The sequence below is a fragment of the Procambarus clarkii genome, unplaced genomic scaffold (genome assembly GCF_040958095.1).
Source record: "Procambarus clarkii isolate CNS0578487 unplaced genomic scaffold, FALCON_Pclarkii_2.0 HiC_scaffold_95, whole genome shotgun sequence".
Lineage (NCBI taxonomy): Eukaryota > Metazoa > Arthropoda > Malacostraca > Decapoda > Cambaridae > Procambarus > Procambarus clarkii.
Window position 1 is genome coordinate 4,520,202 of NW_027189128.1, and position 14,522 is coordinate 4,534,723.

Consider the following 14,522-nt stretch of genomic DNA (forward strand, 5'->3'; position numbering starts at 1 on the left):
TAAGCAATAGGAAGCAGAGAGTTACGGTGAGGGGTGAGAGCTCCGATTGGCGTGAAGTCACCAGTGGAGTCCAACAGGCGTCTGTTCTCGGTCCTTTCTTGTTTCTGATATATGTAAATGATCTCCCGGAGGGTATAGATTCATTTCTCTCAATGTTTGCGGACGATGCTAAAATTATGAGAAGGATTAAGACAATAGAGGACTGTTTGAGGCTTCAAGAACATCTAGACAAGCTGAAGGAATGGTCGAACAAATAGTTGTTAGAGTTTAACCCAACCAAATGTAATATAATGAAGATTGGAGTAGGGAGCAGGAGGCCTGATACAAGGAATCATCTCGGAGAGGAAATTCTTCAGGAGTCAGAGAAAGAAAAAGACTTGGGGGTTGATATCACGCCAGACCCTTCTCCTGTAGCCCATATCAAGAGGATAACATCAGCGGCATATGCCAGGCTGGCCAACATACGAATGGCATTCAGAAACTTGTGTAAAGAATCATTCAGAACTTTGTATACCACATATGTCTGGTCAATCCTGGAGTATGCAGTCTCAGCATGGAGTCCATATCTAGTCAAGGATAAGACTAAACTGGAAAAGGTTCAAAGGTTTGCCATCAGACTATACCTGAGCTGAGAGGTATGAGCTACGAGGAGAGACTATGGGAATTAAACCTCACTTCACTGGAAGACAGAAGAGATAGGGGGAACGTGATCACCACATTCAAGATTCTGAAGGGAATTGATAGGGTAGATAAAGACTTGCTATTTAACACAAGGGGACACAGGTGGAAACTGAGTGCCCAAATGAGCCACAGAGATATTAGAAAGAACTTTTTTAGTGTCAGAGTGGTTGACAAATGGAATGCATTAGGAAGTGATGTAGTGGAGGCTGACTCCATACACAGTCTCAAGTGTAGATATGACAGAGCCCAATAGGCTCAGGAATCTGAACACCTGTTGATTGACGGTTGAGAGGCGAGACCAAAGAGCCAGAGCTCAACCCCCGCAAACACAACAAGGTTAGTACACACACACACACACACACACACATATATATATATATATATATATATATATATATATATATATATATATATATATATATATATATATATATATATATATATATATATTATATATATATATATATATATATATATATATATATATATATATATATATTTATATATATATATATATATATATATATATATATATATATATATATATATTTATATATATATATACATATATATATCTATATATATATATATATATATATATATATATATATATATATATATATATATATATATATATATATATATATATATATATATATTAATACATCTTCAGAAGGAGTGAGTACTCACTCCTTCTGAAGATGTATTAATATACGAAAGTACTTAAGGAAATTCCTGTTCCATTTTTCCTCCGTGGTCTGACATTGTCACATTTTTAATCACGTGTTTATTTTCGTGATATACACACACACATATATATATATATATTATTAAATATGACCGAAAAAGTAAGATTAATAATTCTAACACGAATTTTCTCAATCTTTCGTACATTACGCTTCACTGTTGGAGGTAAATCAAAAATCAATTCTCCAAAATTCATTTTTATTTCTAGTCTGACGCAACACGGGCGCGTTTCGTAAAACTTATTACATTTTCAAAGACTTTAGTTCACAAATACACAACTGAATAGAACTTACGTATCTCCGATTTTATATCTACATTTGAGTGAGGTGGAAGGGGTGATGTGGCATTAACACAAGACAGAACAAAATGTAGTATTAATAGGGTATTAATTTCATCAACACAAGACAGAACAAGGGTATTAATAGGGTATTAATTTCATCAACACAAGACAGAACACGAAACAATGGATATTGAATAGAAGTGTTTGTAGAAAGCCTATTGGTCCATATTTCTTGATGCTTCTATATTGGAGCGGAGTCTTGAGGTGGGTAGAATATAGTTGTGCAATAATTGGCTGTTGATTGCTGGTGTTGACTTCTTGATGTGTAGTGCCTCGCAAACGTCAAGCGGCCTGCTATCGCTGTATCTATCGATGATTTCTGTGTTGTTTACTAGGATTTCTCTGGCGATGGTTTGGTTGTGGGAAGAGATTATATGTTCCTTAATGGAGCCCTGTTGCTTATGCATCGTTAAACGCCTAGAAAGAGATGTTGTTGTCTTGCCTATATACTGGGTTTTTTGGAGCTTACAGTCCCCAAGTGGGCATTTGAAGGCATAGACGACGTTAGTCTCTTTTAAAGCGTTCTGTTTTGTGTCTGGAGAGTTTCTCATGAGTAGGCTGGCCGTTTTTCTGGTTTTATAGTAAATCGTCAGTTGTATCCTCTGATTTTTGTCTGTAGGGATAACGTTTCTATTAACAATATCTTTCAGGACCCTTTCCTCCGTTTTATGAGCTGTGGAAAAGAAGTTCCTGTAAAATAGTCTAATAGGGGGTATAGGTGTTGTGTTAGTTGTCTCTTCAGAGGTTGCATGGCTTTTCACTTTCCTTCTTATGATGTCTTCGACGAAACCATTGGAGAAGCCGTTATTGACTAGGACCTGCCTTACCCTACAGAGTTCTTCGTCGACTTGCTTCCATTCTGAGCTGTGGCTGAGAGCACGGTCGACATATGCGTTAACAACACTCCTCTTGTACCTGTCTGGGCAGTCGCTGTTGGCATTTAGGCACATTCCTATGTTTGTTTCCTTAGTGTAGACTGCAGTGTGGAAACCTCCGCCCTTTTCCATGACTGTTACATCTAGAAAGGGCAGCTTCCCATCCTTTTCCATCTCGTAAGTGAAACGCAGCACGGAACTCTGCTCAAATGCCTCCTTCAGCTCCTGCAGATGTCTGACATCAGGTACCTGTGTAAAAATGTCGTCAACATACCTGCAGTATATGGCCGGTTTCAAGTTCATGTCGACTAAGACTTTTTGCTCGATGGTACCCATGTAGAAGTTTGCAAACAGGACACCTAGGGGAGAACCCATGGCGACCCCATCTACTTGCTTATACATGTGCCCATCCGGGCTCAAGAAGGGTGCCTCTTTAGTACAAGCTTGGAGTAGTTTCCTCAGAATATTTTCTGGTATGTCAAGAGGAGTACAGGCTGGATCACGATACACTCTGTCGGCTATCATTCCGATTGTCTCGTGTGTGGTGGGGGGAGGAAGGTGTGGATGTGTGTGGTGGGGGGAGGAAGGTGTGGTGGGGGGAGGAAGGTGTGGTGGGGGAAGGAAGGTGTGGATGTGTGTGGTGGGGGGAGGAAGGTGTGGATGTGTGTGGTGGGGGAGGAAGGTGTGGATGTGTGTGGTGGGGGAGGAAGGTGTGGATGTGTGTGGTGGGGGGAGGAAGGTGTGGATGTGTGTGGTGGGGGGAGGAAGGTGTGGATGTGTGTGGTGGGGGGAGGAAGGTGTGGATGTGTGTGGTGGGGGGAGGAAGGTGTGGATGTGTGTGGTGGGGGAGGAAGGTGTGGATGTGTGTGGTGGGGGAGGAAGGTGTGGATGTGTGTGGTGGGGGAGGAAGGTGTGGATGTGTGTGGTGGGGGAGGAAGGTGTGGATGTGTGTGGTGGGGGGAGGAAGGTGTGGATGTGTGTGGTGGGGGGAGGAAGGTGTGGATGTGTGTAGTGGGGGGAGGAAGGTGTGGATGTGTGTGGTGGGGGGAGGAAGGTGTGGATGTGTGTGGTGGGGGGAGGAAGGTGTGGATGTGTGTGGTGGGGGGAGGAAGGTGTGGATGTGTGTGGTGGGGGGAGGAAGGTGTGGATGTGTGTAGTGGGGGGAGGATGGTGTAATAATAAGCCAAGTTTTCATGAATTAATTGTTTTTCGACTACCTAACCTACCTAACCTAACCTAACCTAACTTTTTCGGCTACCTAACCTAACCTATAGAGATAGGTTAGGTTAGGTCAGGTAGGGTTGGTTAGGTTCGGTCATATATCTACGTTAATTTTAACTCCAATAAAAAAAAATTGACCTCAAACATAATGAAATGGGTAGCTTTATCATTTCATAAGAAAAAAATTAGAGAAAATATATTAATTCATGAAAACTTGGCTTATTAGGCAAATAGGGCCTTGCATAGTAGGCTGAGAAGTGCGTTCTGGCTACTAGGTACAACATATATATATATATATATATATATATATATATATATATATATATATATATATATATATATATATATATATATATATATATATATATATATATATATATATATTTTTTTTTTTTTACGATGTTAATTGTTTTATTAATATTATTTCTGCACATACACACACACACATATTATATATGTATATATATATATATATATATATATATATATATATATATATATATATATATATATATATATATATATATATATATATATATATATATATAGTTTGTGAGGGTACCACCTCTGGTGCCAATGTGGGGACCCATAGCCTCGGAGAAGAAAATAAAAAGTATTCAGAGGAGACCTTGTGGTTTCTCACTGAACACTAATATTATCTTCTCCTACCACCCCCATTCTTTTGTATGTACACATATATATTTGCTTTTTTTGAACTTTGTTACAAAAAAGGAGTTACATATAGGTTACAAAGATGGTTATCATAGGTTGTCGAGTTCCTCCAGCTCCTCAGATGGCGGGCAGGAACCCTGGATGCAGTGCGCATTTCCCCTCTGTATCGCCACGCTGAGGCACTGGAAGAGAAAGCTGGCAGCTCTAGGGTCCCTTGTTGTTTCAATGAGCCTAGAACCCAGTTCCTTCAAAAAACTGGTAGCACTGTTACCCCAGACGCCGAGTGTCTCAGAAGCAATGGGGACAAAATTGTAGTGGTGATCCAGTTCTCTATACTTACAGGATTTGGCTGCTTCCCTGTGGGTGGCAGCGCCACCTGGTTGTGCAACACTGAGGTCAATGTAGGTGTTAGCCAGGGTTGATACGCACGTGTAGTCCCATACCAACTGCTTGCCATTCTTCCAGGGGTTCACTGTGATACCATCCGGGCGACCAATAAGAGCATCAGAGTTACGGGGCGTTAGATAACGGGGCTCTCTTTCAGCTGGGCATCCAGCTGTGGTGAGGCTCCTCTTGATGATGTCGTTAACTTCACTGTGCCTCGAGTGCCATCCCCCTGTGCTTTGGCAGAGTAGGCCATGGTGGCCGTACCTGTCAGCCACCACCTCGCCGCAAATATACCTATATCTGGTGTGGATTGGGGCAGCAGGGCGAAGGGCCACAGCAATTCAGAGGGCGTGTGGTGTGAGACGTGTGCCAGTTGCCGACATTGGGGTTGCTAACAGGAAATCCCCTGCATGTGGGGCTGCTACTGCTGTGAGGCGAGCAATGTCGTGTTGTGTTGTTGCAGCACCCAGACACTCTGCAGCAACTTGGTCTACAATGGGGCCATCCCAGCTGGATTGCTTGTGGGCTTTTGGGGATGGTGGTTGAGGTGATGGGCCTGCACGAGAGGCCCACTCTGTGGCACAGCGTGTAAAATTGGGATCATGCACACCTGCCAGCTGATGTAAGTGGGCAGGTAGAATTTCCTTCACAAGGTCGTCAGATGCTGATAAGGAGGACAGGAAGGCTGGAACAGCTATTTGCGTTGCTGTTCGAACTCTGAGGCCCTCAAGTCTTACGGGAAGAGAGGCTTGTTTCCACTGTAGGTCATCAAGAGAGAGGTTAAGGGCTTTTTCTAGCATTGATTTCAGTAACCGGTCATACTCACTTAGTTTTTGGCTACTGTAAGATGGTGAACACCTCAGAAAGTAGCTTAACCTGGGGAGGGACAGACATCTGGTGATGAGGTAGAGTGCATCATGAGCATCAATATCCTCAATCCTCCCATCCATCCTCTTAAGGTCGGCGATTTTCTTATCAAGGACCTCATCGATGGCTTTCAACCCCAGGGGAGCTCCTAGGAGTGTGCTGTCTTCAGGTTTAGTTTTATGGATATTTGGCAGAAGACCCTCTATTCTCTCTACAATGCCCTGGTTGGAACATATTATTTCACATTTAGAAGGGTTCAGGGTGAGGCCTAAAACTGCACCTTGCTCCTGGATTTTTCTGATGTCCTCCAGGAGGGAGTCTTGGGAACCAGCTAGGGTACCATCATCCAAGAACCAGATGTTAAGCTCGCTGAACAGGACCTCTGTGACTTGTTTGATGACTAAGCAGAAAAGGAGAGGAGCAAGGGGGTCACCCTGTTGGACGCCTTCTCGCCTTCTTCAATTTCATGTTCGCCAAAAAGTAGCTTAAGGTCCATACTGTAGCATGAATGTACAAAACTGTAGAGGGAAGGGAAATGACTATGAACCGCACGGAGTACAGCATCCCTCCGCACCAAATTGAAGGCATTTTTGAAATCTAGCTTGATAAGGGCCTTTTCGTCTGTGATGTTGGCGATGAAGGCTCGAGCTGCATGGGCTGCTGCCTCACACCCTTGTGGAATGCCGAACCCGAGCTGTTTTGGCTTCAGCATGTTGGCCGCTGCATCACTAACTGTTCTTGCAGCTGCCTTTGCGACGAAACGCCGGAGAGAATTGCCCACAGCTATTGGCCTGATCCCTCCATCCTTTTTCTTTAGAGCACAGAGAGATGCTCCAAAAAAGATAGGTCTTATGGTTGCTGGTATGTTGCCAGCTAGACATGTGTTGGTGAATCTGGTTAGTTCCACTAAGAGGTTCTTTGCAATGTCACCCAGTGCAGGGTTGAGCATTTGCTTGAGGTGGTTGGATTTTAGTCCTGTGAACCCACCTGCTGATCCTGTTGGGAAGGACATGGCTGCTTTATGGACCACAGATTCAGCCACCCAGAGAGGTTCTGCTCCGGTAGCCCCCACTTGTACAATGTCGTCCTCACGCGGAGCCCTGGGTGGGTGTTTCTCCCTTAGGGCTTGAGCTGTTGATGCATCTCTGTCGGCAATTGAGTCCTCACTGGTGATGACTCTTATTGCGCCAATAGTGTTTCCTTCTTCTATTTTCTTGGTGACTGATGTTCTGAATTTTGATGTCTCGGATATGGCACTGTTGCTCTTCCTGCCGTGGGTGTTTCTCGCGCGAGTGGGAAGGCGCACCTGGTTGTCCTCCCTGGGAAAATCATTTATAGCTTTGATGACTGAGGCAGCTAAGGTCTTGTCTCTCCTTACAGGGGTGGCTAGACACATGTTGCCAAACAGTAGGAGGTTATGCCATGCTTGGGTCGTTCCAGGAGAGTCGTTGACCTTTCTCAGGAGGGCAGATAATTTGGCTGCTGCATGGGGGCGGGCTGCTTTAGGGATGTGTTGCAAGGTTCTGGCTGATGTTGCTTTGATAGCTTCTAATAAGTTTTCTGTGGGAATGAAGGTCTGGGAGGTGTTTTGCCTTACAGGCGGTGTAGGCTGGTATCATAAACTCAGGAACATCTATATCGGGCGGCATCGGCCAACGCCCGAGGTCACTGACTCAAGTCGCATAACGAGGCCGGGGAGCGCCACCCACGCCCATCGAGGAAGCAGACGACACTGGAGAAGCGGACGAGGGCCGCCGAGACTGCCACGAAGTAGCACACATAGGAGCAGGGGCCGGACGACGAGACTGTAGCACCTCCATGGATACCGCAGGAGACACAGAAGAGACTGCTGGAGACGGAAGAGGTGGCAAGACCGCTGCCGAGGAAACGGGTAACGAGGAAGGGGCCACAGAACTCTCAGAGCGAGCATCCTTTCTCAACACCATCACCAGGCCACCCCGCTCACCACCAACCACAGCAGGGGGAACCACTCCCCACGAAGAACCGGAGCCACCCCACGCAGGCAACGCACCTGAAGCAGGACCCTCGGACACCAGACCAGGAGGGGAGGCCGAAACGCCGGCACCGGCATCCAAGTGTACCTCCGCCACCACCGTAGTGTGCACCACATCCGGAGCCACCCCACCGTCAACGGAAGGTCGACACTCGTCGAAGTCGCCAACTTCAGCCCACGCAGAAGAACGCCGGGAACGCTTAGGCTCGGGCCGCACATCATCAGACCCGGAGGCATGCTCAGCGACCCGCGCAGCACCAGCCGAGCGAACCGACGCACGCCGCAGTACGGCAGCCTCCTCAACCACACGGGGCACCAGGCCAGGCACAGGAGGGAATGCCGGATCCACCCCAGCTCCCAGCACAGCCGGAACAGACGGCGAGGGTGCAGGGACCGGGACAGACACAGCAGAGGAAGAACTGGAAGACGAGGGGTTCGAGCAAACGGCAGTTGGAAGAGGCTCAGGGACACTAACAACTGCGCCAAACCGGCCGAAATACCGCCGTAGCAGAGCCTCTGGAAACTCCAAGGGAGTCCCATGCACACTGATGTAAGTAAGTGCACCACTTCTATCCGAGAGAGTTACAGTGCCCGCACCATCCGGCAGGGGTAGTGTCCGCCCCTCGTATCGCCGGAGAAAATCGCGATATGCCACCTCTTCTGCGAACTTCACAATTGCCCTACGGGCCGTTACCAACTCGACCCCATAAATCGCAAACACAGGGACAGAGAGCATTTCACAAGCCAGGGCAATCTCCAGGTAACCAGCCCGCACAGAGAACTCTAGTCCCACAGACTGAGCCCGGACGACAGGGGGTAGAGGGACCCCCATCGTAACTCCACGTCAGCACAGGCGAGCAGAGACACACCCGCCCCCAACCGGCCGAAACTGGCAAACAACACCAACTGCTGGAGCGCCGATGCAACACGTCTGTCCCCTATCGAAGCTAGGGCCAGACTCCATTGATGCAGAAATCGTAGGGGATTGTGGTCTGAGTAGATGGTAATAGACCGATTACCCTGTAGGTAAGGTTCGAAATGTTGTAGGTTCAGGACGACGGAGAGGAGTTTCTTTTCTATGGTGCTATAGTCCTTCTGATGGGGCTTCAACTTGTAGCTGTAGTAGCTGACAGGAAAAACCACTTCGCCACGTTGTTGCATTAGAACGTCCCCGATGCCGGTGCCACTTGCATCGATATTGATGATGAAAGGCTTCTTAATATCTGGAGAGGCGAGAATGGAGATTAGAACATAGCAGAGATTTGAGTTGTTCAAAGGCAACGGTCTGTTGAATGGTCCAATGATACCGTTGCTTGGGGCTGGTCAGATTAATCAGTGGTGTCGCTACCGTACTGAAATTTTTCACAAACTTACGATAGTAAGATGCAAGGTCAAGGAAGCGCAGGAGCTGCTTCCTGGTTGAAGGTTGTGGGTAATGCTGAATGGCTTGAGTATGAATGGCTAAAGGAGCTAGGCTGCCACTTCCTATTACATGACCAAGATAACGCACTTTACCTTTAGCAAAGGTGGACTTGTCCAAGTTGATGGTAAGGCTAGCTGTCAGGAGCTTGGAGAACAATCGTTGCAGCTGGAGCAGATGTTCATTCCAGGTGTCGGTTGGCACAATTATGTCATCCAAGTAGGCGTAGGTGTGATCTAGGCCATGGATGACGCGGTTGACAGCTCGCTGGAAGGTGGCCGGGACATTACACAGTCCAAAAGGAAGGCGTTCATATCTGTACAGGCCAAAAGGAGTGGTGAAGGCTGATATTTCCTTAGCCCCCTCTGTCAGACTAATCTGATAATAGCCCTTTAACAAGTCAATTTGGGAAAGATAAGTAGCATTACCTACTGCTTCAAGGATATCATCTATACGAGGTAAAGGGTATGCATTCTTGACGGTCACGAGATTCAGTTTCCTATAGTCTGTACATAATCGTACTTTACCGTGAGGTTTTGGCACCAAGATGCAGGGTGAGGCCCAAGGGGACTCACAAGGGGTGGCCAGCCCATGATCCAGAAGGTACTGTACCTCAGCACGCATAACTTCCTTTTTGTATGGGCTGAGCCGGGTATCAGAAAGTAGCTGGATGTCGTGTTGAACCACATTACATTCCTGGGATCATCGCTGAACATCTTCTGATGATCTTGGAACACTCTGATGAGAGGAGCACTGTTACAGTCCTGAAAATATTTAGGAAGATCTGTAAGAATTTCCGAGTTGGAAGGCACTGACTTAGAGTTAGTGCTTTCGGGAGGAGAAGCAGGGAAGGTCTCACTGTGGAGGTATGGATCTTGAAGAGTGGAGGGAGATACTAGCACAGTTAGGGGTGTACCTTTATACTTCTTCAAAAGATTGACGTGGCACAACTGGGTCCTCCGCTGACTATCTGGAGTCTCAAGAACGTAGTTGTGGTTATTTCTGCACTCCTTGATGCGGTAAGGTCCTGAAAACTTATTTTGCAATGGAGAACCAGGGATCGGAAAATATGCTAAAACGAGGTCTCCTACTTTAAATTTCCTGATTTTACTGTGTTTGTCAAAATGAGTCTTCATCCTATCTTGAGCTTTTAATAAATTATTGTTGGCAAATTTATGTACTCTCTTTAGAATTTGCTTTAAGTTTTGAAGAAACTGGGGCACATACTGAGGGGTCACTGGAGGTGGCATTACGTAGAGAGTCTTTAAAAGCTTTAAGAGAAGTACGGCACTTACGTCCATAGAGCATCTCATAAGGAGACACTCCTAGAGACTCATTTGGGAGACTTCTGAAAATGCACATGATGATGTCAAGTTGTTTATCCCAGTCTTTCATAGTTTCATTGCAAAATTTCTTAAGGAGTGATTTTATAGTTTGGTGACTACGTTCAAGAGAACCCTGTGAAGCAGGTGGATAGGGGCTGGACAATACCTGAGTGATGTTGAATTCTTCCAGTGTCTTCTTGAAGAGATCACTGGTGAAGTTGGTGCCACAGTCATTTTGAATCTCCCGAGGAAATCCATATTGTGTAAACATCAACAGTTGCTTCACCACAGTAGCAGCCGTAATGTTCTTTACAGGAACTGTTATGGGGAATCTGGTGGTTGGAGACAGGATGGTTAGTATATAAGCGTTGCCAGAACAGGTCCGGGGTAAAGGACCAACACGGTCTATGATGAGTCTGTGAAAGGGTTCCGAAGGCACCGGGATAGGAATTAAAGGAGCCTTGGGAATAGAGATGTTGGGTTTTCCTGCCATCTGACATGTATGACACTGTTGTACATAAGTTTTTACATCCTTAATCACACCTGGCCAGTAATAGTCTTGTCGGATGGCGTGATAGATTTTATTAAAACCGTAGTGAGAAAGCGCTCCGTGGGCCAGGTGTAGAATATTGAGCCGTAGGCTGGTGGGAACTACTAGTTGGTCGACATTAGCCCAATCGTCATCTTCCGTTAGTTTACTGGGTCGGTACCTGCGGTAGAGCAATTGATTCTCTATAAAGAACCCAGGAATACTATCAGATTGAGTCTCGGCCTGGAAGAATAATGGTGTTAATAAGGGATCCTCCCTCTGCAACTTACGGAACTCCAGCATAGTAAGATTCGGTGATAGATTCTGATGGTCTTGAGGGACAGCTGTGGCAATAGAGTCAGCTGGTTGCGGGCGTGCAGCTTGCGGACGGGTTGTCACCAAAACCGGAGGAGAGACTTCATCACTTTCTTGGACCTCTGCTGGAATATACTTCAGGATGGGGTTTTCCACGACAGAGTTACATACCTGGGGTTTATCCATGATGATCAAGTTGGAAGGCTGTAGATCTTCGGCCAAGTTGTTGCCCAGGAGAAGTTGTACCCCTGACATGGGAAAAGGCTTTTCCCGGATGGCGACTTGGATTTCACCTTTCACGAAAGGACAATCCAGGTGGACTCTGACGAGTGGATACGAAGTGGTGGCAGTGAGATGCTCACCAAATTGATTGGGAGATGGCTTCTTCAATAACGAATTGTAAAAGGACCTATAACAAAAACATAATTGAATCTGCTTTGATACAAATCACAAAAGAAAGTAATTTGAACATTAGCAGTGGTTTATATATACATGTGTGGGCCTGTGTGTGGTTTTGAATGGGAGCTGCATCGGATGGGCCAATAGGCCCTCTGCAGTTTTTGTGCAGAGCAATATTTGTGTCCACTTATTGTACCTCACCTCACTCCACCATTCTCTCCTGCCCATTTATGTCCAGTACTCGACCTGCAAAACCACTCCTTCTGAAGATGTATTAATATACGAAGGTACTGAAGGAAATTCCTGTTTCAATTTTCCTCCGTGGTCTGACACTCACATTTTTAATCACGTGTTTATTTTTCGTGATTTACACACACACGTGATTTATATATATTATATATATATATATATATATATATATATATATATATATATATATATATATATATATATATGTATATATATATATATATATATATATATATATATATATATGTATATATATATATATATATATATATATATATATATATGTATATATATATATATATATATATATATATATATATATATATGTATATATATATATATATATATATATATATATATATATATATATATATATATATATATATATATATATATATATATATATATATACACACACTCACACACACACAATCCAATAAGCGGATCGTCAACCCATGTACCAGGCAAAAGAAAACAAACAAAGAGCCACCCAGCTCTCAAACTGGGCACATGGAATGTAAAGACCATGACACCGGGTCTCTCGGAAGATCTACTGGAAGTGAACGACACCCGCAAGACAACTGTGATCAACAATGAACTGCGCAGGCTCCAGATGGACACAGTCGCCCTGCAGGAGACACGTCTGCCTGCAATCGGCAGCATACGGGAGAAGGACTTTTCCTTCTTCTGGCAGGGCAAACCACCAGAAGAGGTAAGGGAGCATGGCGTTGGCTTTGCCATCAGGAACAGATTGTTAGGGTGCATAGTACTGCCCACTGAGGGGTCTGCAAGGATCATCAAACTTCAGCTTCATACAGCAGCAGGAAGGGTCAGCCTCATCAACGCCTATGCACCAACACTGACCTCCTCTACCGAAGCGAAGGACAAGTTATATGATCACCTCGGCCTAGCTCTCAGAGACATACTTCAACAAGAGCCAGTCTTCCTCCTGGGAGATTTTAATGCAAGAGTTGGTTCTGATCACAGCTCTTGGCCTTCCTGCCTGTGCAAGTTTGGATTTGGGAAGATGAATGAGAGTGGACAGCGCCTCCTGGAGTTCTGCTGCCGTCATGATCTCTGCATCACCAATTTCTTCTACAACACCAAGCCCCAGCATAAGGTTTCCTGGAGACATCCCAGGTCTAAGCATTGGCATCAACTCGACCTGGTGCTTATGGGGCGTAGCAATCTGAGAAATGTCAAACTGACCCGCAGCTTCCAGAGCGCAGATTGTGACACCGACCACTCTCTCGTCGTTTGCAGAGTAAAGTCCCAGCCCCGGAAAATCCACAGAGCAAAGAAGGAGGGAAGACCACGGATTAATGTAAACAAGACCCGTGATCTTTACAAGGTGGAGGAATTCACTGCAGCGCTGGTAAATGCCCTTCCTGTACCACCCTGCGATAGCGCAAGTGAGAGGTGGTCACATCTCAGGGGCACTATTTTCAACACTGCCATGTCCGCCAACGGTAAGAGGCAGAACAAGTCAGCAGATTGGTTCGAGGCCAGTGCAGAGGAACTGTTACCCCTCGTAGAGGAAAAGAGACGAGCTCTCTCATCCTACAAGAACCTGCCCTCAGAAAGGAACCTACAGGCCCTCCGTACTGCCCGCAGTAGAGTTCAACAAACTGCGAGGGTGTTGTGCTAACGATTACTAGCTTCGACTCTGTTCCAGCATCCAGGCTGGGCCACTGTCGGCAACATAAGAGTCATGTACGAAGGGATCAAACAGGCAACAGGCCCTACACAAAACAGGACGGCTCCTCTGAAGTCAGCCACTGGAGAGATCATTAAAGTCCGTGATCAACAGATGAATCGCTTGGTGGAACATTACTCCGAACTCTACTCCAGAGACAACTTGGTCATTGTTAGAGGCATTAGATGCTGTCGAATTCCTGCCCATCATGGAAGAACTTGATCTTGAACCAACTGTGGAAGAAGTTGAGAAAGCAATGGATTCACTTTCCTCAGGGAAGGCCTCAGGAGACGACGGGATTCCGCCTGAAGTTCTCAAATGAGCGCGTGGAACACTTAAATTTGAGCTTCATGAACTTCTGTGCCAGTGCTGGAGGGAGGGCTCGGTGCCACAAGACATGGGAGATGGAAACATCATCACTCTCTACAAAAATAAAGGTGACAGAAGCAATGTCAATAACTTTTGCGGCATATCCCTCCTCAGCGTCGTTGGCAAACTCTTCGCTAGGGTCATAGTGGTCAGGCTTCAGATTCTTGCCGAAAGAGTGTACCCCGAGTCACTGTGTGGTTTCCGAGCAGAGAGGTCGACTACTGACATGATGTTCTCCCTGAGACAGCCTCAAGAAAACTGCAGGGAGTCGAGAAAAGCCTTGTACATCGCCTTCGTTGACCTTACAAAGGCCTTCGAACCTCGTGAGTAGAGACGGACTCTTCAAGATCTTGGCCAAAATTGGCTGCCCACCCACCCTACTCATCATGATACAATCATTCCACAAGGACATGAAG

General features: G+C 45.7%; 1 protein-coding gene across 1 annotated transcript; it reads left to right on the forward strand.

Annotated features, from left to right (window-relative positions):
- The first annotated feature begins 12,567 nt into the window (after nucleotides 1–12,567).
- Nucleotides 12,568–14,059, forward strand: LOC138360101 (craniofacial development protein 2-like). Its single transcript, XM_069320043.1, has 2 exons — nucleotides 12,568–13,015; nucleotides 13,893–14,059. Exons 1-2 carry the CDS (start codon nucleotides 12,568–12,570, stop codon nucleotides 14,057–14,059), a joined length of 615 nt encoding a protein of 204 aa, XP_069176144.1.
- Nucleotides 14,060–14,522: the final 463 nt, after the last annotated feature.

Excerpts from the sequence above, each read along its gene's own strand:
- LOC138360101 (XM_069320043.1), top strand. The coding sequence starts at position 12,568 with ATGACACCGGGTCTCTCGGAAGATCTACTGGAAGTGAACGACACCCGC. Across the intron at positions 13,016-13,892 it reads AGATTTTAATGCAAGAGTTG|AGACAACTTGGTCATTGTTA; the intron begins GTTCTGATCACA and ends ACTCTACTCCAG.